Raw genomic sequence first — 26,888 nt, forward strand, 5'->3', positions numbered from 1 at the left:
ATTAAAGAGTTTCAGATTTACGAGATACAGCGAGGCAGCAGGGCTGAGGCTGGGCAGGGTGCAGTTAGAGCTGCACACAGACTGCTGATACACCAGTGCCTGGGTCCCAGTCAGCCCATCCCACCTGGCTCCTGCTCCCCCCAGAACCACAATCACTGGTCAGGCAGGTGACTCCCAGCTGTGTCAGTGGGATTTGGGCAGGTTAAATCACGGCTGGGTGCAGCAGGAGGGTGCAGCACTCTTGCACTCAGGGTGCTGTGCCCGTGAGCAAGATCATTCCCACAGAAACAGCTGCTCCCTCTCAGGCCACCTGCCTTCCACCTTGCTTGGCATCTACGTCACCCTGTGCATGGGGAGCCATTCACCCCCCCCCCCATGTGCTGGTCTGTATGGTTGTGTCAGAATATAAGTGCAAAATTGGTGAGGAGCTGCTGCAAATATATGTGCTGGCTGATAAAGCAGATGTAGGTGGTTTGTCTTTGTTCTGCACCAGCTTGCATGCCCTGCCATTGGCAATTTGTCTTGGCTCTTTTAGATTCCTAAGTGGATTATAATTTTTCTCGTGGTATTATTTGACAACAGTCATATTTCATGGCTTTACTGCATTCTTTGGATAGTTAGAATTTTTTTAAGGGAAGGAGCTCAGCTTTAAGAGGCAGCCATCTCCAGGGCATGTCGTGTAATGCAGACACAGAAGACAGAGCTGAAAATGTTCCTCCTGTTTTTGTGTACTTGTGTACTTAAAACATACAGGATTTGACTTGTGCTGGTTTATGGCATCTAAAGCACATTATTGCCCTGATGCCAGATGTAAATCCTTTAAATGCTGTAGTGTGAGTAAATTCCTCAGCAACTAATGTACTTCAATGACTCTGGAATACTCAGTCTAAATCAACAGTGAATTCTCAATATAATGAGGATGTTTTTAAGCTTTTCAGACACTAATGGGCTCAAAAATATAGGCATAAAACTTTGCTCCTTTGCCTTTATCTATGCATCAGTAGCTGTCGTGGAGCGTGTTTGTCTAAAAATGATAGGGATCATTTCAGTATCCATTTACCCTGCTCCAATATTGCATTATCATTTGTTAGTTTGCAGAAATATGCCATGTCTAATTAGCTTAGTAATGATTGTACTTAGCATAGGAATTGCAGCAACATAAGGAGAAAATAATCACACATTGCAATATCAAAATAAACATTTCTGTCCTAAGAATGTTGTCAGGTGATGTCATACCATCTGTCCTACTGTACCCGCTCAGAAATTTTGCTGCAGCAGCATCTGGTGCTTTGGCGAGCTCTGCAGACAACTGTGGCAGCTTTGCAGCTGCCTCCAACTTTGCTTTTGTATTTAAAGAGTAGTAAGACTTCACGCTCCATGTCCCTATAAATGTGTTTGCTGTTACTGAAGTTTGGATACTGAGCAATTTGTGTATTTGCCTGACTTGCAGAATAAGGTACAGTGTGTGAATTGTCTTGGGAGTTTGCAGTGGCCAAACTGTAAAATACAGCTCTCCCTTCCCCCTTCCCTCCACAGCCATCTTTGGGCTGGGAGAGAGACACCCTTTTGGGGAGAAGGAGAATTTACAGGAGAATCTGAGCCCTCAGTTCTGTTTCCATAAAAACGTGGTTACTTGTACAACCTGGAACAACTCCAGCAGACAAGACTGAGAGGAAACAATCCCCACATTTCTTTTGCTTGGGCAAATGCTAAGATGTTATGCTTTCCTTTCTGCTTCCAGAAAATTTAGAAAGAAATACAACCCTGCAAAGAAACACAGGCTGTATCACATTTTTGGCCTCATACCCAGATGCGTGTTCTCTGGTTCTAAATTCGGATTTCACTGTGCTAGATGATTTTTTAATAGATTTCAATTTCATTTACTAAGTGGAGAAATCTAGCAGTCCATTTCCTTTTCCCCAGAGTTTTGGACATCTGCTAGGGAAGACTCTGCTCACACCGAAGGAAGGCTCTGAGTGCTTGCCCAATTCATTTAGATTTGTCACTTCAATTTGTTCATTCAGCAGGTACATTGTAAACAAAATAGCTTAAATGAGGTTTGCTTCGGGGTTTTAAATATTTTATTTGTGCCTAGCTTTTGGGAATTGCCCCTTATATACAGCATCTGTTCAATGTGACAGGGTTTTCTAGTGTTCATTGACTGCATATCAGCTTTCCCTTAACTGATTTAGGGAAATGTTTTGTGATCTGCATGGTGAAAACCCCCAGTGTCTAATCCTGACACTCTGGAGCTCCTTCACTCTGCTCTCATGACCCCAGGAGGTGCTGATTGACTGGTGGAGGGTCTTTGGTGTTCATCCTTCCACTTTCATTTCGGGTGCTGAAAGGTTCTCTTGGAGGAATGGCAGCCCCTAAAAGATCACATTGGACTCCTTTGGAGTGGACTCCACCAGGCCAAGGATTTCACCCAGGCAGGAAAGCCGAGGTGATTCCTTTGATTATAATGAGGTGTGATGGGATGCAGTTAAGAAATAGGAAATTGAAGCTGAATGTGTTTTGGCAGGGATGGTCATCTACAGAGCTGGCTCCCAAGGGAAGGGGGAAAAGTTGGGCTCTTTGATATTACATGGGTCAAAATACAGGAGGACATGCAGTGAGGGCAATGTCTACAGGAACAGCAACACCGAGTAACTGGCCTTCTTGCTACTGTCATCCTGCAGTTAGAAGGAAATCCCTTCCATCTCTTTTTGTTGAGATGTGCTACAGATAGAGGTTTGGGGCTTTTTGATAGACAAACAGGCGGTGTGCATGAGTGGGTTCTGTGGCACGAGCAGAAAATCAGGCTCTGAGGACGCTGGCCATTAAAAGGCACTGTCTAAAGGAGCAGAAATAGGCTTTCCTCCTGAGCACATTCATCTTTTTATGCTCAGTGAAGGGCTCTTTATCACCGTGCTGCCACTGGGTCTTGCAATGTAAATAACCCCCTTGCAGAGGCCCATGCTTTGGGGTTTGCAGTGGGGACACAGGTTTTTTTGATGTTGACCCTTGTTCACAAGGGTCTGTGACACAATCAGTGAAGTTGTTCATGGAAACCATATTGCAGAAAATCCCAGTGCCAGGAGCGATGTGCGAGTCATTTAATCCATCAAAGCGCAGCCCCCTGCCGTAACAACCCTCTATTCTTCTCCTACAGCACTGATTTTCCTGTTTCTTCCTTGCAGTACAATAAACACCTCTTCGTGCACATTGGACACGCCAACCATTCTTACAGTGACCCACTGCTTGAGTCGGTGGACATTCGTCAGATTTATGACAAATTTCCTGAAAAGAAGGGCGGTCTGAAGGAACTCTTTGGGAAGGGGCCTCAAAACGCTTTCTTCCTCGTAAAATTCTGGGTGAGTAAGACGTGGAGGACCCCTCCTGTCGACGAGGGCTGTGTGTGGTGTTCAGCACCCTTGGGGTGCCTGTGGAAATTCCCTCTGTTGTCATGCACGAGTGCAAAGCTGTTCTCCCTTCAGGTGGGACGCTGGCCCGGGGCCACTCCTGCTGACAGCTCCCCAGAAGTCAGAGCAGCAGAGGCAGATGTGCCTCAGCTCTGCCTGACTATGCAGCTGCTGGGCAGGAGCCAACAGGTACCGGCAGCCCCCTTTTGGAGATGGGGAACTGCCATCTAGTGGTCCAAGGAAAAGCAGGGAAGGCACGGCAGTGGAGCCTGCTTTTGGGTGTTTCCGAGGTGCAGCTTCTGCCAAGTGCAAGTGGTGCAAGGATCAGTCCTGCCATCAGCCCATGCTTGTGAAGAGAGGACCAAGCGGGATGGGAACTGAGACAACTGTGAGGCTGGGAGGGTGCTGGGCTTTTCTTGAAGCACATTTCTACTTGCCTTTTTGTTAGTCAGCCACAGCACTCTGCTCCAAAACTTACCATATCAGAGCAAGGGTGAAAAAAATAATTAGAATGGAGGGCTGGGATGCTGTGTATTGATCTAGTCATGATAAATTTCACTGATACGTCAGTTTTTTTCTTACTGTATTTACAAAATCTCCTGTTAGCGATATAATAATAAAATAATAAAATCATTTAGGTTGGAAAAGGCCTCTAGGATCATTGAGTCCAACCATTATCCAAGTCCCCCCTAAACTGCTAAAAGGTTCACCCAAAAGGATCAGCAAATCTGCAGGCCGAACCTCATGCTTATACTAAAGCTTTTTATACTCACTAATTTGTTAGAGTACTTTTTTTTGTGGTATACTCCTTTTCATAGCAGTAGTTATCATCTAAGGATTTTAAATTTTTCTTTTAAAATCTCAGTAAAAGGGGCATATTCAGGGTTTAATTACAGGGTGGACAGATTGAGGCTGAAGCCAGAAAAGGTTGATCTGGAACCACTGCTTATGATCAGATTTCCTGGCGTTTATCTATGGGATTTGAGATACCCTGCACCTTGTAAATCCCCCAGGCTTCATATCTTTCAAAGAGTTTCTGTGCCACCAGATTTAATAGTGGAAAATGGAATAAGGGAAACTTTTTTTCTCAAATCTGGATGTAGAAGGACTAAGCCACTGAGCAGGAGCTGTGCTGGACTGCAAAAGAAACCCATTGAGAAATTCACGGGGCTTAAAACTGGGTCTGGGAGCTGTAGACCAAGTATTTGAGGGCTGGCTCAGCAAAGGGGCCAGATAGAGGAGACAGCATAGGAGTGGGAGCTGAGAGAGTGACCTGGAACAGGCAGGTGAGAATGTGGAGTCAAAAAGAGGGAGGCAGTGGGGAAGAAGGAGCATTTGGGATAAGGAGCCTGCAGGGAAACACAGGGATGAAGTACAGCAAAAAAGGTTTCTGAGAGGTGGGAATAGGACAAATGTAACAGTAGGAGAAATCTGGCTGCAGAGGAGCAGAGCTCAGAGTTAAGGGTCTGTGACCACTAAATACATTTCCTTGTGAAATTTGGCTTCGGCTGAGGACCGTCATCTCTCCAATCCACTCCCCATAATAAATACTTGCAAAACCCACTGGCAAAAATGAATGTCACCTCACATGCCTGTTCTCATTTCCCACAGAGAATGATAAGCCTCAGACTTTATACTAGACGTGGACGCAGCAGAGATTTGTGATATGGTAATTGATGTATTGTATGTTCTGCTTTTTCTCCATGTGGAAATTGATTTTCAGGCATGCTGAATGCTCAAAGGTATACCTAAAGCCAGTAGAGACCTTCTTTGAATCACTGAGGTCTGTGTTATACTCCTGAATTTGAAAACTCGAGTGCCAGCCTTCTCTGCTTTGTCTCCTCCAAGAAGTGCACACGTTTAACACTCCTGTCTCCGTCCCACATCTGTAACGTGGGGGTGATACCAGCCCTTCACACCAGGTGGTCACTGACAAATCAGACTCATGGCTGTTTATAGGGTCTCAAAGTGATGCCATGAAAAAAGGCTCTATAAAATGTATAATTCTGTGTTCAGCACAGGTTCTGAGCAGTGTTCAGGAAGCAGGGAATGGGCCACAATGAACAGCAAAGACAAAGAAATGTTCTGTAGCTGCTCAGAGGGTGAATGTGCAGTTGTGTAGCTGAAGCCTGTGACATGATACAGTTCAGCAGTCAGGATGTGCAGGCAACTTCAATCCAACATTTCCTAACCTCACCGTGCCTTCCAACATAATGGCCTTTTAATGCAATTTTGTGCTGTATTAGCTTAGAGATTAAAAAACATACAGTGCTAACATCCTTCTGAGTTATACATTAAAAATGTGGTGAGAACACTTTCCTGAGCCATGGTCTTAAAATAGACCAGTGGATTTTCTCTGTCATCAAGTGAGTGAGGCAGAGAGAGGGTGCCTGAGGTAGTGTTTGAGTGTTGCAAGAGTCACGATGAATACTCTTCTAGGAATAAACTTCACACTTGTGGCCCCCAGCCCTAAACATATGTAGGAATATGTATAGGGAAACCAGAAGATAGCTGTCTGACTAGTCATGAGAATTAGATCCTAAACTGTCAGCTCACTGTCTTTTATTTCTTTCACCCCAACAGGGTGTTTCTTCAGAAAAAAAGGATGCTGTTCCCATTTTTATGGGGAGTGTTAACAAACTGCTTCAAACAGTCACCAGGGTAAAGCTGGCGCAGGTTGCTGGCAACGTTTTTGACCCTATAAGTAACCTGAAGTTTAGTCATATGAGAATAGATTAATTTTGGTTGAATTAAATATCCAGTTCTGAATAAGTATTTACTCTCTCATCATCTGCTACCTCCTCCTACTCTGTAAGTTCACCTCCTTCCAGGTTCTGTTCATGATGTGTGGTTATTGCTTAGTCCTAATATTGTCTCACCATTTATTTTACCATTTCCCCCTTCCCAGCCTTTCTGTTGCCTTCCTCCTTTATTATCATGCAGCCATCGATCATCTGCTCAGCACTGTAAGCTGCTTCATCCTAGGTGACTGTGGCAGTCCTTGTTTTGGTGGGTAAAAGAGGAAAGTGAATTTTGGTTGGGCAAGTAAGTACAGGTGTGAAAGCACTCTGAGGAGAATCAGTGAAAGAAAAGCAGGGTCTGAGTGAAAGAAGTCAAGGCAAGCCAGAGAAGGGAAGCAGGAGAGTGTCATGACGTGAGAAGCTTGAAAGTGAAGGTGAGGATTTGATGCCGGAAGGGATGGTGACCCTGCAAATGGATTTAAGGGAAGTCAGCATGTCACTGGAGGCAGCACAGAGGGTATTTTGTTCAGACGTTCAATCCGCTGTGGAACGGATATATGGGAAACAGGAAGACCACAGATGAGTACTTGTACTGAGGATGACTAAGCCAGAAAGCAGCTGAGCTCTGGTAGCTGGAAAGAATACTCCTCTGGCTCTTTCCCATTTGGTTCTGCTTCAGGCTGCTCAGCAGCTCAGTTTTCCCTGTTGTCCTGGTTTCGGTAATAAGGTCTGATTACAAAAAAAGTGGGAGGGAAAGGTCTGAGATCTTGCAGGAAGACATTTGGCAGTTGTGGAGTTGACTTAGCAAGGCAGCACCGGGATGGAGTACAAAGCAAAGTTTGCTTTGCTTTGCAGAGCTTTTTTGGTTCGTGCAGATTGTATCTCATGGGAAACACAACCTGATGCTGGGAATGGATGAGCTTCTGGCCCCACTCCTGGTGAAACATCTGGATGTCACACTTTTGGGCCTCTTCCTACCTCACAGTGCAGGAGGTACAAAAGGAAGAGACTCCTCTTCCTACACCACCTCAAACAACCAACCTTACAGCCCTGCAATGCAATTCCCTGGTCCTGGTCTTGCACCAGGAATGCAATGACTCTGTTCCTCTCCTTTATCCCAGGCAGTCACTGGGAACCACAGAGTTCAGGGAAATTGCCACAGAAGCTAGACTTTTACAATAATTGAGGGAGTTTTACTTGGTATGTTGTAAATAAGGAACAACGTCCTAATGATGTGGCACAGGAAGTTTGTGTGACAGGGATATGAGACTGGAGATTACAGGGCTATAGAATTAAAACAGAAATCAATGCTCCAAACAAGTATAAAAGCTGTCCTAGAACACTGATGCAGAGTTCAGGGAAGGCTGGAGAATATCTGCAGAGGGAACCTTTCCCTGGCTGCAAGTTGAGTGCACAATCCTGCTTCTCTCACCTTATGGTGCTAAACCCAATCTCTGTAAAACAACCAGGTATGATTCATGCCATCTAACCTTAATCTGAGTAGGATCAATGCTCCTGGTGGTTAGTTTGTATTTAAACTGGTTTTGTGACTTGGGAATAGCCCCAAAGTTTTCTGCTCTTTGAAGTTCCAATTAGCCTGTCCAAAAGCTAAGTCAACCCAGGGTGCCTGTACTGGTTTCTTTTATTTGTTGAAGTTCTACTCGTGTTCATATCTAATGCTTCTCCTACTGATTGACTGCCCACTACTATTCTTAAATACTGTAATTCTAAACCATGCACTTAGGCCTCCTAGACTAAATTCTGCTGCTGTAGGTTTGTTATTTCTCTCTCAGGTTTTGCTTCAACCCCCAACTGTAAATTTTGAGGCAAATTTTTCATGACTTTTCCATGGAACCTACAGCACTGTGCAGTGGGTCCTGCCTCCATTGGGATCCTTAATGCTGGTGTAAGCCCACCTTGCAATAATAACATGCCGGGATTTTGTGTCTCTCACACTGCCAAATGCTCTGTGCCAACCTGAACTGGTTTCTGCAGCTACAGGGACAGATTTGGGAAGAAAATATTTCTGAAAGGAAGAGGGATGTTTTCTCATTGGTGACATAGGAAAAAACCAACTGATACAAATTAGTGTTGGCCTGTCGGGCTTTCTATGGATCTGATCCACTGGCTTAATTTTAAATGTTTGCAGTAGCTTGAATGATTCTTCTAACTGAGAAAAGCTTAGTCAGAGCTCACTGCAACTCTGAAACAAAGACCCAAACTCATCTGAAGATGCGTGGATGATATTAATTGATGTTTAAAATGAATGCCTCTATTTGCAGGAATCTGCAATGCAAACTAGGAGTTTTAGAAAGTAATGCATATTATAATTAGGGCAAGCTTTTAAAGATGCTTTGAAGTCCTAAACATTTTTGAAATTCAAATGTGGGATGGAAATAAAGGAATCTACACAATAAAGGGGCATTAAATTATGTCTCCCAAAATTTCACTGTTTTATAGATGTAAATATATGCCATAATTAGTGGTAAGTAACATGAGGAGGATAGTTAAGTTTATTCCTATTCTTATTCAAAACAGCTGTGGCATGAAAAATAATGCTCCTTCTCTTTGTGATGCACTGGAACAAACAATTTACCCATGTAATCAGTGTTCAGAAATGGCTTGTGCCTGTGGTCTCCTCCCACCCCCTCCTGAATTTATCCCCATGTGCCTCCAACCCTCTTAAAAGGTGCAGAGATTCTTTGTGCCCTTCATTCACACGTGCACAATTGCAGCTACTGCCCTTTTTTTGTTGTTTTGTTTTTCTTTCTATTTTTACATGTAATTTATATTGCATAATCCAGAATCTTGGAGTTCCCTACGCACACGCAGACGCGCACACACACACTCGCCAGCTTGACTGGCAAATGATCTGCAGCTCACAAATGGGACCCGTAGTGTGAATGGCTCTATGGCCAGCATGCAAATGTATGCAAAACAAATTAGGTATGGAAGAAAGCAGACATCCATTTGCTTTTCCCCACCACGGCCCTCTAGGCACAGGGGCCTCACGTGGTGCTGAGGAGGAGCCCTGTGCAGGCTGATGCGGGGGCTGGATGATGAGTGGAAGGGGCTGGGAAGCTGGAGCAGCTTGGCCTGTCCATCACAAGCCCAACCATGTGGCAGACCTGGACACAATTCCTGAGCTGCACAGCGACGTGCCAACGGCCCAGATGCTCCCGTTGGAAAAAATTGCTTCACAATTTGGAATCCCTGCTCTTTGGGGGTGCTTTGCAGAGGAGGAGGAGAGGCACGATGCGGTCTATGAGTAACACACCTCCCTGCAGTCAGCATTTGCTCAAACCTATATGTTGTTAATAAGTGACCTGATGTGCTTAATGTTAACTGCTGAGTGCCAGTGCAAGCTGTTCTGGCCCTCCCCAGATCCCACTGTTTCCAGTAGGTGCTGTTTTCCTTCTACTCAGCAGGATGGATTTAGACTCTTCTCAGCAATTTTTGCTGGAGTTGCTTTTTTGGTAGCCAAAGCTGTTATTATTACACAAGTGCTCTACCCTCTGCCCCTGCCTGTAGCACAGAGCCCAAGAGCTCTTGGGAAAGGAATGGGAAGATGGTTTTTGGATTTATTTTTACTCTTTATTTTGTTTGCAGCCAGCTCTGTTTAGGTGTTTCCTCCAGCACATAGGCAGAGGCTTCTTCATTCAGTGTATCAAACACTTGGTGCTCTTAATATGTAGTATTTCCAGTGCTACCCATTGACAAGCTCTGCTTTATTAATGAATTAATCATGCTCTTACACTGGAGATAGGGTGCCAAAAAGCTGAGTGCCTCTCCCGCCTCCAAGTGCATTCAGCTAGTATGAAACTCAGTGCTCAGAAATAAATCTCAATTAGAGTTCTACTCTTGAAAGTAAAGAAAAAAAAAATTTAAAATTCCATTTGTGGTTTGGGATCTTCTCCCCCCTAAATTGCATTGATCTTTAAAACTCAGTGAGTAAATGGACTCCTGTTCATCACACATGATCATCCCACAATGTTTTAAATGCCCTAATATTTGAACTCATGCCAATATATTTGAAGTCACCATTCAAAAAGTTATCTGTAGAGGCAGCAAGAGTGCTCCCCAACCCCAGTGCCTGGAGCCCAGAGCACAGCTGCCTGAGAAGCCATACAGGAGGGAAAGCTGTTTTACAGCCCAGGAAGCCTTGCAATCTGTATCTGAGTGCAGGAGAACAGCTGGAGACAGAGCACCGTGGAAATAATGCACCAGAGCTGGTAGCAGCACCCCAAAAGCTTGCCTGTTGTCATGTTTTTCACAAGGATCATTGAAATAGGAAATTATAAGGAGAAGACTAATATGATAAATTCCTGTATTTCAGTTTTGTTGTTATTATATTTATGTGCTCTTGCCTCTCATGTAACATAGGCAGTGATCTTTGCTAAGTAATGTTTGCCACTGGACAACACCAAGCCTGCTTGAACCAGAGCATCCCTGTCAGATATTCAGTTGGTTAAAAAAGACCCCAGGTAATGGTGATTTCTCCTCATCTGAGAATTATGCCAGCGTTCCATTGCCATCAGGGTTACCAGCCCCTGCCTTGTTTCTCATTTTGCTTTTGCTTAGCTTTAGCTTTCTGCCTTTTAATGTCCTTTTCTGCAAGATTTAATCTAGGAGAAGACTCTTCCCCATGTAGCAACTTGTAGGCTATGACAAGGTTGTGGAAAAACTTCCCTTGGAAAAAGTAAGTAGATGGAGTTTCATTAGTCATTCACTACAAAGGATGTTTTCCAGACCTGAAATCATTCTTGTAACTCTTTGCTGAACACTTTCCAATTTTCCAACATCCCTTCTAAAATGTAGACACAAGCCCTGGAATCAATACAGTGGTAAGGAGCTAAAGCTGAATACCAGGACATTCATTTATAACACATCTCCTTATTCCCACATCTACAACTCTCACAGCCACATAGGTAGCCTTCTCTTTCTTTTTTTTTTTTTTTCCATAACCTTTTGGAGAAGGAGAAAACCAGCAAAAAATTTATTTTAATTTCATCAGTTTAAGAAATACAATTTAGCTTTTAGCTGTATATGTTCAGACAAATCCCTTACTATTTGAGCCATAATAATACACTTAAGTCCTTAAGACAATTGTTACAGTACTAAAAGAGGCATTGGTGAAGCCTTCTTTCAAGAGCATTTGCTTGCCAACTCCTATGACTTTTTAATGTTGGTTGGTGTTAGACTTTTTTGAAGAGTCTTAAAGCTTCAGCTCTCAGCAATCTGTAATTATTTGAACATGAAAACTGTTTATGAAGAGAATTCTGTCCTTCCTTGAAAATACCTTTATTGTGGGCTAGACTCAAAAAAAAAAAAAAAAAAAAAAAAAAATTGAAGAGCAAACAAGTAAATGAAGATAATTCTCATCTATATGGTCATCATGGGACTTTTGGAACCATGTTGTGATTGCATCAGAGTAAATCATGACAATTGAGTGATAGTTTCAAGTGTCCCTCATTGAAACATCAGGCCCCAGCCTGGATGTTTTGTGTACACAGTCCTCCCGGTGATTTCACAAGAGCTGGAAGAGCTGTGGGAGTGAACAACAGGGTGCCAGATGGCCACATGTGTTACTTTTCCAGGTTAAGTGTCAGCATGCAAATACAACAGTTAGATGTTTTTTTTCAGTGGGCTTCAAAATCAGAAGTCAGCAGATAAAAAGTTATCCTTTTTTAACTCTCTAAACATTTGTTATTGGAGTTCGAAAAGCAAGGTCTGTGGCAGTTGCCTTTTGACAACGTGAAATTGTGAGGGGTGGTTTAGTTATGATTTCCTAAATATTTTGCTCGTATCTGAAAGGAGAGAAAATGTTTTGCTAGTAACACTGCAATTGTGGTAGCAGCAGGGATAATTGCATTTCAAGAGATTACTTCTATTATTATTATTACCATTAATTACAGCAGTGCAATTGTTCTATCAGAAATCCGAATTCTTCTGGTGGAGCAGCGGTGGTGTGGCCGATGGCTGCTGCAGTTTGCTGTGTTTAGATGCTTGCCATGTTTCGGTTGCAGGCCAGCTGTGATGGCAAATTGCTTATTTACTACCAGCTCTGAGCAATTCCTTACAGCTCCCTGTGACAGCCCTGCTTTAGATGCACATTAAACATTAACTGCTGACCTCACGCAAAGCAGGTGCAAGAAACAAGGTGCAACAGTGATAGGATTTCTTCCTCTTATGCAAAATACGTGACTGTGGGGCTGTTTGTGTTACTGAGTGCAAACCTCAGGAGGCTGCTCCACTGATTAATTTACAAAGCCAGCCCCAAGTAACCTTAGACCTGTGTCTTCTCTGTACCACAGACTAGCTCAGTGTGTGCTATTATCAGAATATTGCCTCAGAAGGCCGTACCACAAATAAGGACTGCAGACACTAAGGAGGATTAATGAGTTGTTGCCAAGTTAAAAATTAAATAGCAGTTACAAATGACCTGAACTATGGTGAGTGTTCCACACTAGAATCGTAGAATGGTTTGGTCATAAGGAGCCTTAGATATCATCTATTTCCAACTCTCTTGTCATGGGGACCCGGTGGCTCAAAGCCCCATCTACCCTGGCCTTGAACTCTTCCAGGGATGGGGCATAGGTAAGCATTCCTGTAAACAGGGTTTTTAAAAAGTCCAAGGGTAAACACGAAAGTATCTGTCAAGTATTTTGTGTTCCATTTCTGTATTAGGAATAGAACCAAGCAGAGTTAGACTTGCAAGTGAAACAGCTGCAGAAGTACATTTCCCTGCTAAAATGCTCACCTCGGCATAACTTGCAAATTCAGGTGATTCTTAGCTGTCATGCTGCAGTAGCTGATCAGCTATTTCCACATGAAAGGAAAACCCTGCCCACCCTCTCCTTGGGCATCAAAGATGTCAGCAGAGCTAATGCCTGAATCAACAAATCCAGCTGGGCACGTCCCTAGACTCTGCCTGTATCCATATTAGCATGCTTTTAAATGGAGGGCTTTTGAAAATGGATCCATGATGTCAAAGAGCAGAGTGGCAGAACAGCTCCAGCACTGCTGCAGGCCCGGGGAGGCCGGATTCAGCAGGTGACCTGTGTGGTTGCTTTGTAGCCAAATTAATCCTGCTGTGCACAGGGCTTGGATTCGGACATGAATAATTGAAGGTAGCGCTGTTCCTCACTTGATCCTCTGAGTCTCGGTCTCTGATGCTGCATATCAAAGGCAGCTGGATGGTTATTGAGGCTGCAGAGAAATGCTGGAAGCCAGCAAATCCTTCCAGCAGTATTTGCTGGTGGTGGGCACGGCTCTGTGCACACAGGGAGCCTGGGGTTGTGTCAGACTGCTCTGTGAAGTCGAGTATTTTGCTGAATCAGTGCCATATGGCCCGGCAGAGTCTTATCAGAGATCGATCCCGTGGTGCCCAGCTGTCTCCCTCTGCCATGGGGATTTCATTGCTTTAAGAAAGGAAAAGGAGAAAGTGAGCTGTGGCCTCTCTGAAGTGGGGTGGCTCAGCTGAATTTGAGACTGCAAGGCAGGTTCACTTCAGAGGGGTTGGCTCTGGAGCCAGGCTTCTTGCAGGTGATCATTCCTTTGCTCCAGGGTTTTCATCAGCTATCTGCCAGACAAGAACATCACCTGTAGCCCACAGAAATACTGGGTCATCTTTTATTGTTTAAAGTTTGAATAAATTGCTGATTTCCTCAGGTTTTTACTGCAACAATTAGGCCGCTGCTTCCCTGACAGACTTTTTCCACTGTCACTGTCATCACCATTAAGCTCCCCCCCTTACTTCTGAAAAGAATGGGGAGCTAATGACAGCTTATGCTATTCCCACTGTCAAATGAAAAATCAAATCTTCACCATCCATTCCTTTTTTCCCACAGGCTGACTTAAACTGCAACATCCAAGATGATACAGGAGCGTTTTACGGAGTCACCAGTCAGTATGAGAGCTCAGAAAACATGACAATCACCTGTTCCACCAAAGTCTGCTCATTTGGAAAGCAAGTAGTAGAAAAAGTAGAGGTGGGTGATGTGATGGGATATGTGCCTTTATTTATTTTTTACCTTGCCTAAGCACAAACCTGTATGGCATGGTCAGGTCTCTGGCTGGTTTGTTGTACAGTGATACTGCAGCTGGGGACTAAGCCCCAGACCCACATCTGTCATGTACAAAACAGTTTTAGTGGGGGAATTTTAGCCTAGAGCTGAAGGTTGAGCCTTTACAGATGTCCTGGTCATTGTTTATGTCCTTTCATATACCAAATATGTTTTCTAACCATAAAAAAGAGGTTTTAGTAATTTCCTATATTCCAAGCTTAGAGAAAGTCAAAAATCCTCGTAAACCACTGAGTAGCTCATCTGAGGGATTGGTAGCTGGACAGCAGAAGTCCGAGAGTCACAGCCTTACCCTCCTTCGGGAATCAAAGTCAGTCTGGTTTTCTTCCAGCTGTAGTCCTGCATCTTTCTGGAGTTCCTAAATTGCCTATTAAAGCATGCAATAATAGATCTATGTTTGTATGTGAGCACTTCAGCATAAATACATAAGCTTAATTTTGCTGTTCCCTTTGCAGACAGGCACCTCAAAACTCCTGTAAAATCATCTTATCACAGTTTTTGGCTCAATTCATTCTTACTCAGTTCGGGACTTTATAATCCTCATCTGTTCAGTTTGTTAATTTCCACGTTAGAGAACAAGTAGTGATAGTATAATTTTTGATAATCAAGGGCCCCATAATTTTTAGCAGGGCATTGCATAGCTCGGGCAGGGAGTCAGAGAACAGGCAAGTGTGTGTCTGAGCCACTTTCTCTTTTTCCTGTCTACACAAAAAAAAAAGAGAAGGACATATTTAGTGGTCACTTCTTTGCTATTTCTGAGTTATCACATTCTAAATGCTCTTTATGTTTTTTTAGACTGAATATGCAAGGTTTGAGAATGGCCGGTTCGTGTACAGGATAAACCGCTCTCCAATGTGTGAATATATGATCAACTTCATACACAAGCTGAAGCATTTACCAGAGAAATACATGATGAACAGCGTCTTGGAAAACTTCACAATTTTATTGGTATGGACTGGCTTTTTACTTTTCCACTTCTAAGATATTCTCAGGCTTTGTATGGCTTGCTCAGCTTGTAACGTAGGAAGCCAGTTTCCAAATGCCTTAGTCATGTTCTTACCAAAGAAACTGTCCCACTGACTTCAGAATAATTCTCTTGGAATTGGACGCTTTAGACGCTCAGGATGAAAAGGCTCAGCTGGCTGTGAGCGTGAACAAACATCTTTGTTATGTTCCACAAGTTTCAGCTTACTTCTTCCTTTTTTCCATTCAAATCTGGGATTTGAAGAGAGCCTGAGGCAGTAACTTTGAACCATCGCGTTCACCTGATGTGTCCTTACTGGGGCTCGGTTACAATGCTGCAGATGTTAGTGGCATTAATTAGTTCTTGGGCAGGGAAAAAAGGCAGCAAATGCCCAACAGGTGACCTAAAACACAGAGAATGGTCCATGTAGTGGCCTTTAAGCCAGTTTCATCCAGTGACCCAGCTTGCTTTCCCTGTTGCTCTGTGGTGGCACCTCAGCCAAGCTCTTAGAGCCATGCTGCCTTGGCTGCTGCCGCGGGATTGGGGCAGGACCGAGGTGACACCGGTCACTTCTTGTTTCAGCCCTGCTTTTTCCAGATGTGTAATGCTCCATCTGCCTCTTCCTTCCCCCACACAGGTGGTGACAAACAGGGATACACAAGAAACCCTGCTCTGCATGGCTTGTGTATTTGAAGTGTCGAACAGCGAACACGGAGCACAGCATCACATCTACAGGCTTGTAAAGGACTGAGCAGTTATTTATATATACACTTCATTTCACTTCTTTTTCAAAACACAGACTGTAAACCTCAACACTAAGTGGCAGTGCCTCTGGCCCAACTTTCACCCACATTTTTCTAAATCCTGTTTTAGTGAAGTCATTTTTAATGTGTTCATATATAATTGTAGCTGTGAAATTCTGGTACAGTTGTAAAAATTATTTCTAAAACTAAGTGTTCTTCAAATTTGTAAACCACAGTTCTTTGGGAAGACTGTATTTAAGAACCTAACGCCTCTGTCTGTGGAGGCCTATTTTTAATTCTGATAGAAAAACGTATGACAGAGCATTTGCCATGGGGAAAAACTGACAGCATTTATAAGAATTTATTTTGGGTTTTTTTCCAACATGAAATACTTGTTTTACAATGCAAGTGAAATTGAAATGAATCTTTAGCTATAACTGTAAATGAGTACACAAAGTTAATAATCTTTATAGAATTATCTTTGTAACTAATTAGGGTGGAAGATATGGACGAATGTAATTCACTAAATTATTTTTTAAAATGAAACATTTTTCTGTTTGAAACCAAATGAAAAATATAGCCTTAAGAAATGCCTGATAGAAACAGACAGGTCCTAAAATTAGGCAAATTTTGTATTTTTTTCTCAACGCTAAAACTAATCTTCTAATCCATTAAACTTTCAAACAGGTATTGCAGAGAAAGAAAACATCATCCCTTACCCCTAACATATCTAGTGTATTTTAAAAGAGTATAAAGTTGTATTGTACTAATATGAAAATTTGATTATTTAATGAAAAAGATGGCTCATTTTGCAATAAGTAGGTAAATACTGAAGATTTAGACTTGCATTATATGTAGTCTCGTGTGTGCGGTTATATTTTATATGGACAACTATGTTTTCTAATAAGATGAGCAAAAAACTTGCAACTCTGAAATTAAGAGATGAACGGAAACAACTGACATGGTGACAGCATCAAGCCATTCGCAAACAGAAAGCAAAACACTGATGTGTTTGAAAGAAGAGTGTGTACACCTCTGAAAGGATCAGCAGCTTTAATATCTGTGAGACACTAGAAAATCACAACCAACATCAGGCAAAGATTGGAAAGCGGAGAATTTTATTTTTTTCCTCCTTTTCCTCTTAATCATGGTGCTCTTACACCTCTCCCAGTTGTCTCTCCAGGTCTGGCAAAGACCTTCTCTGAAACAAACACACATCTACCACATGGGGTCTGCTGTCCTCTTGGATGTGGTAGTATTCGTCCTTCTGATAAATTCAGGGAAGACTCCAAGAAGTGAAGTACAGCTGGAGATATTTTAACACTGTAAGGCTTTGAACCACAGCTGTGGGTGTGAGTGATTGCCTGAGGTCCCCACATGTGAGAGCAGCAGCCTCATCCCTCCCGTTCAGCACAGAGGGCGTTGCTCAGTTCCTCTCCTCCTGCTGCCTCTCGTGTCCCAAGCAGAAGTTGTTTGGGCAGGTGCTGGGCCAGCAGAGGGTTCTCAGGCAAAACATTTGTCTGAAAGGCTGAGGGCTGCCTGACCAAGCACAAGCCACCTTAAAGATCAGTGATGAGTTATCAGCAGAGATGGTTCTTAGGAAAGGTTTTGGCAGTCCTGAATCAAAGTTCACGTTTTGCAGGCCCCTCCTCCCTGCCCTTTACGATATGCTCCCATGCACAATTCAAGCAGGGAATTTACTCCCAGGCACACTGCTGTAGTCTTCAAACAAGCAAGTCTTATTTTTTCTTTAAATTAGATCCCTGCATAGTCCTTTCTGTTGGAATTGCCCACTGTTGAAATGTCTAGACTAGAACAGAGCCTAGGCAAGGTAGTGGGTCAGACCATCATCATCCCTAACGCTGGAGAGGTCTCGGTTTCGAGGAGGGTGCAAACATCACCGAGGGGAAGGGAGGCTGCTTTAGTCCCTCAGCCTGATCTGACTCCATGAGGTGGATGGTTGCTGTGATGTCTAGCTGTGGATATTAGGGCTGATGATCTTTCAGTTTATACTCTGCGAAGTGAACAGAGAAATGTGTCCATGGCAAGGTCTCTTTTAACGTTCATTTTTAACACTAACCATCACATCAGGAAAAGCACTGCATTGTAACAGCCTAACGGTAGCCCTTTATTCTAAGCACTTGGTGTTACAAGTCAAAAACTACTTTTTGTTTTTTGTTCTAAAGTTGTCTTTTATTTAGGGTTTGAATTGTGGGTTTGGTGTTTTTTTTTTTTTTAATTTTTTTTTTTGTTTAATAACAAGCAAACTCTTTAAGGCATATAAAGTATGTGAGTCAATGTGCAAAACCAGGTACAGTTTTTTTTTTAATAGGATCTGGCACACTACATATGCCATAACTATAGGGTATAAACAGTCACAATGTTTATTGGTGTTCACATATGTAATATTAGGGAAGCTACTTCCATCGTCTTTTCTTTACATTTCTGTAAATGATCCATACCCTGTATATGTTAATTCTTAAAAGCCTTAATCCTTCAACTGTTGAGTGTGGGGTGTGTAGTCCAACAGGCTGCCTGTAAACTGTGAGCTCTTTTGTAAGCTGGAAGTACTTATCTTGTTACTGTTACTTTTTTGTAGGAACCTTTTAATTGAGAGCTGCCAAAGCATTACAATATGCAGTGCCTTAGCATTATATTAGAAGTACCTTTAGCCTCTTAACATTAAATTTTATACATTGTTTTATTAATTGGTTCCATTTTTAAAATATCCGTATTTTTCCCCACAGGAACGCTCTTTGACTGCTTGGTCTAAACCAGCTGTCTGTACAAGTCAGTCCCATTGCAGTGAAATGCCTATACCAAAAGGAAAGGTTACAGATTCCTAGTTCTCCCTGAAAAGTGAATCGTATTAATGAATGCTGCCTTTTTAAATTTCATGACCAAATAATTAATTGTGACTCTTCTGCACTCTAGCATGAAAGTGCCTTTGGTTTGAAATTCCAGCTTAGAAAAGTGCTGCCATAATAATGACAATTTGTAGAGAGACCAAAAATATTTAGTTATCACCGTAATGCCTTTGGTTTATTGGAATAGGTTGAATCTACAGGCCTCCATTCACAAAAGAGCACCATTCATAGCAAAAGGATTTTGCTAATGATCAGCCTGCTGGCGAAAAATCTACTGTTTGCCATTTCTGACAGCATTGCAAACCAGCAACTGATTCGTCTGTGATATAAAAATGAAAATATTCGCATTTATATTCTCTTCATCCAATCACGCATCTGCATAATGAGAGATCCGTATCCTACAGAATTTCAGTGGACAAATATGGCTTCATTGATCTCCTCTAACAATATTTTGGTATCTGTGAAGATTCTTTGTTTAGACAGAAGATTTTGTTTACAAAGTTGTGCACGCTGAAGGTCAGATACATAAAACAAGACGAACATGGAGAGCTGAGCATAGCGAGGGTAAATGCAATTGTGTGGGTTTAAGCATTGAAACGCTGAGTGTGAGCCTTGTGGATGAAGGTGCTGGTAGAGAAACTCTGGCCAGCATGACTCAGAACACAGGGTTGTTTTGTTTTCCTCCCAAATGATGTCTTGGAAAAAAAACAAAAAAAAGTTAGCTCCTCTTAATAATATGTCTGTATTTGATACCTTCTGTGAACGGGGGCCATACTCTCCACTACAACTGAAATCGATGGGAAGAGGAGCAACATTTTAACAATTTTAAAAGGAACAAATATCAGCAAAACCAAAAGCTGTCAGAGGGATTATATAGTTGTGAATACAATTTTAACTTGATTTTTAAAGTATTTGATGAAAACTAAGATTAACTTTTTATATAGAGAAATATTGTGACACTGTGTGGTAAATATTGTGATAATTCAAATTCCCTTTCTCTAAAATATTATTTTTGTTATTCCTTCAAGGTCTAAATCTCACTTACCTCTAGAAGACAAGTAATCCTGTTGAACTCAATGAGACTGAGGTAGGGCAAAGACACTTTTGGCCCACAAGCAGAGCACACTTTTTCAGTTATTGCCAAACATTTTGGCTGTGCTAGTCAATGTTTGTGATAAACTACACCTCTGTCTCATTCAAACAAGCATAATGGTACCATTTGGGGCTGTTAAAAATTACTACTCACAAATGTAGTTTTACTTACTTGAATTCCAGACTGATTTTATTTAGGTACTGCACCACTATTTTGAAGGAATTGCAGATCTAATGCCTGTTTCTCACTTTCCCCCTCCACCACAGCTACAGCTCAGTTTGGCAGTAGCTTCTCCCGTGGAACCCCATGGGATGGGCTATTGGGAATAATGAAGGGTGTACATTAATGTTGAATGTAAGTAACTGGCCAGTCCGAGGCAGATACGACATTTGACGTGCTAATCCATATCTATTTATTTTCCCACTGCGAGTCCTGGGGCATGCCTGCTGTCTGAAGCAGCTCCCCTGGGAGTTTTCCTGGAGCACTCAGTCAGTCACACTGAGAGCCCTGTTGTTGTCCCCCCTTTCCTTTTCCCATGAGGATACACGTGCCCGGGCGCGCGGCGGATGTGGGGAGTAGAGCCCGGCTTTGTCCTTTGCTCAGGATGATCTCCTTTCCCCCTCTTATCTTTCATAACGAGATGTTTAGCCCCCTAAGAAAGATTGAGGCTGGATAAGTCAAAGTACAAGAAACACTCTGGACATCTTCATCCTTTAACTTTTCAGGTCATTCTTGCTGAGATCATGTAATTAGTTTTAGTGTGTAAATTAAATCTTAAATGCACTCAGTTGACTAAAAGGAGATGGATCCCTGTTACCTCCTTACAGAATATGTGTTTTTGTTTTTGTTTTGTTTCGTTTTATGGGCCTCTGATTCAGGCTCACGACTGCAGACAAAAAATACAATATGTGCCTGAAAAAAAAAAAAAAAAAGACAAAAGAATTTTATAACATTGAAAACCTGAATAGCCTTTAATTCTTCAGTGCATTTTATGTAAAACAGGTTGGGTTTTTGTTTTGTTTTGGGGTTTTTTTGCCATGTGCATTTGTTCACATTTGTAAATGACTTAATGGAATTCTCACTTTATGTTTATTTGTGTAATGTGTATAAAATGGGTTTGTGACTTAAGCATATTCATATATGGTCAGTGGTTACTTTAATATTGTACTGCTGCTGGTAACTTTTGATGTAGAACTTGCCTTTTGATGATAAAGTACCTCTAGGTTAGACAGTGAGGGAAGGCTCTTGGAAAAAACTGAATGTTCTCCAATGTTTTCTTAACATATTTGCAGAAGCTTTCAAAAGGAGTTTCAGTCAAACCTCTTGGCAGTACAGTATTCTTGTATTTGTTATTGTCTGTGTGTAGGTACTGGTACCTTTTTTTTTTGTTTAAAATGTTTTAAGTGTTGGCTTTAAAGTGAATTTATCTTTAGTATGATAGTAATATGAAAATTATAGGTTTTGTGTGCAGAGAATTTTTTTATAAAGTGCTTTGTAAAAAAAAAAAATGTATTCTAGCTTTCGCGGTACATATGTGTGATAACTTTAATATCCATGACAGTTAAGTGCAATTATTTCATCACTCTAAAAATGCTATTTTTGTGTCGGTTACTGCAGGTGTTTTCATGTCTTTGCAAAGTGACACATTTTGATGCCTTCTTGATAAAGTGGTAGAATTTTTGTAGCTTTCTAGAAACTTTGTATTCATACAGTATCGATTGAAAATAAAGAAAATGAAAGTGTTTTGTGCATTTATCATAATCTCTTACATCAATCTCTTCTTAATGTTGGGTGTAGCTTTCAAAACCCTTTTCCAAAATAGCACAAGGCCAGACTTGCAGCAATACATGTGTACCTTCCTAAAGGTGCCAAGGAGATCCAGCAGGATTTACAGAAATCTGGAGGGATGGTGCTTGAGGCTCGCACATCTAGAAGCTGTGTTCCATGAAGAGTCCATCATCCTGCTTCTTGTTTGTGTGTCTTCCTAAAGAAACAGTGGTGGATTTTATTGAAACATCATTTAAACCACACCATTACAATGGGAAAAGCCACCCATCTCTCTTAATTCCAGAGTTAGGAATGACCTGCTCAAAATATTACAGAATAAATGGTACAAATACATCATTAACTGAGCAACTAGAACTGACTGACGAGCACAGTGGTTATCTAAGGTCATTTCCCCCAGAACACCGAGCTCTGTGGGAACTGAGGTCCTAAAATTGTGCCGTGTTTTCAAGAGACTCGTTTCTTGTTTTTCTTAAACCACCTGCCCCTCAGCTAACAGCTGTACCTGGTATGATGAGAGGATGAAACAGGATTAATTTGCCTCCTGCATTCACAAAGAGAAACCACCTAGCTAGGGGGAAAAATAAAAGAAAAAGAGACTAAGAGAGATATCCTGGCTCAACTGAAATCAATGGGAAAGCGAGCAGGACTTGGTAGAGAAAAAAAAAGTACATCTGGCTCATCTTCTGCTTCCACAGGGGAGCAGCAGCTTTTGAATAAAATATACCACATACCCCTCCCACACTCCCCAATTCTCCTTTGGGTGGCAGATGTTCCACTGCTATTTTTAAAATACCAGCAGAGCACCCCCCCTCCATGTGCTAGATGAATGGGGTGAGAACAAGGCACAGATATGGTCTGTTTTGACCCTGTTTTCTCTTCTTTGTTCCCATTAAGTGTATGGCTTTAGCCCTTTGAAGTGTGTTAGCTGTTTCAGAAGCAACCTGCTTCTTAATTAAGGTTCTGCTTCTTAATTAATTTAGGTTAAACCCATAAATCTTCCACCTTTGGGAAAATGTCACACAGCATTTCAGGCTGGGAGTCCCCATGTAGTGTCACCATCAGTTTATGAAGGAGCTGGTTTCAGTGGGAGCCACAGCCCCTCCCTGATGAAGCGTGGGATGGTTTGCACGAGCAGGGAACAAAGAAGCCAGACCAGTTAGAGCACAGAATCCATCTGTGGTCCGTGGACTTCTCTCTGGATTTTAAATTTTTTTTGAGATATAGCCTATTTGACACTACAAATCCAGGAGACATTTCATGCTCACAAACCCACGAGTAAAAGGAGGGCTCAGAGCTCAGCAATGTGCTAGCAGATGTCTGCAGTCCCCACACGCAGCTCTAGCTGTTCATCCCAACCCTGACCTTTTGCAGCCTCACTGTTGTTGTGTGGGGCCCCTCGAGCAGGAACAGCTGAACAATCTGTTACCCCAAACAGTGGCAGCCTTGCAGTGTTCATAAATAATTACCTGCCTTGCAGGGAGGTGGGACACTTCACTGGTTAATGGCTGTAAATTGTTCTAGGATTGCTGATGTTCCCTGAGAGCTAGAGATGTGCTGGGGACACTAGAAGGTGGTAAGGGCAGGAGGGAGTGGGTAGAGACACTGTACTAGGAGTGGAGGGAAAAAGAAAATTGTAGAAACCCAGAGTGCAAGTGACTGGGAGAAAATAAGTAGAATGGTATTGCTTTTCAAAGAAAATGAAAAGATGAGGAGAGGACAAAACAGGAAGAAGGGACGAAAAGGATCATTAAAACCTACCACCATCAAAAAAGTGTCCATCAGAAGAAGGCAGGAGAATCAGAGTAAAATATAAACTACAACAAAACAGACAAACATTCACCTAGGTAAATATAATTTGCTGCTGTTTGGTTTGGGGTATTTTTTCCCCTCCTGCATTACTTTTTATTAGCCCTTTCTAGTTTGGGGCATATCCTGTTCAAGCTTAAGGGAAAGGGCTGCTGGAGACCTCCACTCTTGTGTGCCTCACTGGGGAGACTCAATAAAGCCCAAAAACCCTTAGCAAGCCACCCTGTAACCCTCCCTGGCAGATGAGGAGCTGGCAGCTTTGTTTTGGAGAGAGGGAGAGAGAGAAAGCAAAATGAGCAATAGCCAGAAGAGTATCTGAAACAATCAGCTGAGCAAAGACACTTGAGTGCAAGTGACTGCTCTCAATTTACTCACCACTGGGGATTTCTGAAGCCACCTTTCTGCAGATGTGTGGGCTTGGGTGCATGCACAGGGTCCATTGCAGGTTTAGTTGGTGAATTTCAAAAATACTCCTTTCCTTGCCCCTCACTCTGTCCTAGAGCTAAGAGCATAAATGTGTAACCTTGATGTTATCAAACGGGAGCAGAAAGCCAAGAACCAAATGTTTTTTCATAAATCTGTTTCTAAACATCTTTATCAGCTTTAAGAGCTGAAAACTATCTTTTGGAGCCTCAGGCATTGTAGCTGTCCCCTAACTGTAAAGTCAGTGTCCCACTATGGATGGTGGTTGGGGCCTCCAGAGAGAAAGGTGCAGGAGCTGTGATTAATATGTACAAGTCCCTTTTCATTCCTCTTACTTGTACAGGTCAGTGAGAGGATTAGTCCTTGCCTTGCAATGCACCTCAATGCTCTGCCTTCTGGACCTCCAGCACAGACAGGGTATGGCAGCAGCTTCCAAACTTACCCTCTGAGCAGAGCACTGAGCTGCATGAGCAGCTGACTTTCCCAGTGGGTTAACAAACTACAAACTGATTTTTTCTTCTGCCCCAAGCAGGTAAATTTATTAGCCATATTTAAAGATAGTTCTCCATTTTTTTTCTGTTGGCAGAGACCAAAGAATAAGGAAGTTTTTTTTCCTAGACTTTTAAAAATTCCTTTCAGCTTAAATCATATGTTCTCTGCAGTGTTATCAGAGATTTAATTTTTTTTTCCAAGATACTTGTCTTTTCTTATCCTTTTGCCTGTGATGTTGAACTTCTGACTGAGCAAAAGTTCCTACTTGGCCAAATGGACAAGAACAGCATCCAGGTTATAACCCTTCTCTTTGGTACTTCCTTTCTGACAGAGTTTTATGTTAGTTGAAGGGGATGAAGGGGAAAATGGGGTCTTCTTATTGTTTGGCCTTTCCATTAGATTTAACATGAACCCACGAGAAAAACTCAGGCAATGAAGGACTAGATTCAACCACACTGCCTGCACACATATCACAGCATTCCACAGCACAGAGAATTTGATGGCTTCTTTGTGAAATATCTGTATTGGTTTTACCATGGTTATGTTATATTTTTACTAGGTTTAATCTGAACTTTATCGCCAGAACAACACGAAGGGTGGAAACTCAACGGCTCAGTCCACCCCAGAGTTAACAGCAATAACGTGGGAGCCAGAACACCAGGCTCAGCAGGGTTCACACTCCCTATCTCCTGCAGTGATCTCCTGTTTGGAGGGAGGTGGTGGTGAGTAATAATTGGGAGGTGCCCCAAGACTCACCAGCGATAGGCTCTGGATAAGCACAAAGGAACGGGGAGATCTGGGGCAGGAACCAGCAAACTCCAAACTTCCTGGCTTTCCTGGCCTGCTTTCACACGTCTCCCAGATAACAAAGGACAGTGTCCTGTGAGCAGTGAATACATGAGAGGGGTGTCTTGAGATCTTAGACAGCCCCTCTCATTTTTGCAGAATCTTTCTCTCCATCTGCCCCCTTCTCTGAAAGGCTATTCCTTGATCACCAGGCTCCACAATTCCTCTGAAAGGCTATTCCTTGAACACCAGGCTCCACAATTCCTCTTCACTGCAGGGCATGCAGGGCACTCAGAGCTATGGTATCAGCTTCACTTTTTCTTTTTCCATGTAAACAAAACATCTTCCCATTAAGAACATCAGTGCTGGAAGTGGTACACAGTTAACAGGAACTCCAAGAGAGCAAGGCTAAGGGCTCAAGAGCCACTGGGAGGACACACACAGGTGGTCAGGAAGGCTCTCCATGTGCCCTGCTCTAGGCCAGTGTGGTTTCTCAGCTGGGGAGGAAGTGGGAGGAGAGCCCTCTATCCCTGCAACCTGTAGCACCAAGGGAGTAAGTACAAGCACAATGGAGGACATTAGCTTGAAGGTACTGGAATGCTAATGGAAAGGAAGAACTAGCCATAGGGATTAGCCATGATCTGAAGATGAAGCTGGTGAAGCAGGAGATAGCGCAAAGACTGTTCCAGAGAGCCTTTTTCCACCACTTCTGGTCAGACACATAAAAAGGCCGAGCCAAAGTCAGTGTTGGTCAGCTGGAGGCAGCTGGAAATGTATCAAAGAAAAAGGAATGAACCCAGAGGACCTGCCTGAGGAAAGAGTACAGGGTGCTCATTATTATGAATTAATATGTATGTGGTCAATAAGCTGAGTAGGAAACCACTGAGAGGAAGGGGAGAAAAACATCAGATAACAGCTGAGAAGGTAGCTCTCAGAAGTACTGAGAGAACAGGTGCAGAGCTCTCTGTGTTTGAGTGGATGGATAGCTACAAGTGACCACTGCCAACGTCAGAAGTTTCTGGACAAATTAGGCTTTCTTGGGTGTGTCCGTGCATGGGAAAGCTGTGGATGCAGCAGTAGACAGATTTACAGATAAGAAAGATCTGGGAGGGGCTGCCCACAGGTTTTCTGTGAAAGGAGATAGATGGGAGGTCAAGGGGGGCAAGGAAACGAAAGCCATGGAGATAGCACTGCACAGCACAGACTTGTGAAAGTGCCTGTCAGCTGCAGCAGCCAGCTCCTCCTGATTAGGACAGTGTGTGGTGGCTGCTCCTGTCTGCAGAACAGGGGGAACAGGGCAGTGGTGGGGCTGACAGCCCTCAGACACACTCAGGGCTGAGGAAACAAGACGTCACCTGGAGCTCGTGTTTGGCTGCCTGTTGAGAGGACAGATGAGTATTTCTGTGTAAGAGATGGTCACGATTACAGAGGAGATCTCTGGCTTTGTCACCCTCAGAGTGCCCAAGTAACAGGCAGTGGGGGGTGGGGGTGCCCAGTTCCTTTAACAAATAGAAATAGAGGAATTCTGTATAATATTTTAGCTTTTTTGTTCAAAGGTTAAATACAAAGATGCTGTTCAGCCATTAGAAAAGTACCTGATGAGAAGCTGGAACTCTGGACTTAGAGCATGTGTTGCTTGGCTCTGCTGAAAACTAGGAAACGGCCCTGAGTGTGGACAGCCCCACATAGGGGGGAAA

The 26,888-nt window shown here is 42.8% G+C and overlaps 1 protein-coding gene across 1 annotated transcript in view; it reads left to right on the forward strand.

Moving 5' to 3' along the window:
• The window catches only part of TEAD1 (TEA domain transcription factor 1), a 153,871-nt gene extending 132,220 nt beyond the window's left edge, over nt 1–21,651 (forward strand). The window contains 4 exon segments of the mRNA XM_008644058.2: nt 3,183–3,356; nt 13,996–14,136; nt 15,025–15,177; nt 15,831–21,651. Coding sequence (XP_008642280.1) covers nt 3,183–3,356; nt 13,996–14,136; nt 15,025–15,177; nt 15,831–15,944 — 582 coding nt within the window. The 3' untranslated portion in view covers nt 15,945–21,651.
• Nucleotides 21,652–26,888: the final 5,237 nt, after the last annotated feature.

The sequence above is a fragment of the Corvus brachyrhynchos genome, unplaced genomic scaffold (assembly GCF_000691975.1).
Source record: "Corvus brachyrhynchos isolate BGI_N302 unplaced genomic scaffold, ASM69197v1 scaffold281, whole genome shotgun sequence".
Classification (NCBI taxonomy): domain Eukaryota; kingdom Metazoa; phylum Chordata; class Aves; order Passeriformes; family Corvidae; genus Corvus; species Corvus brachyrhynchos.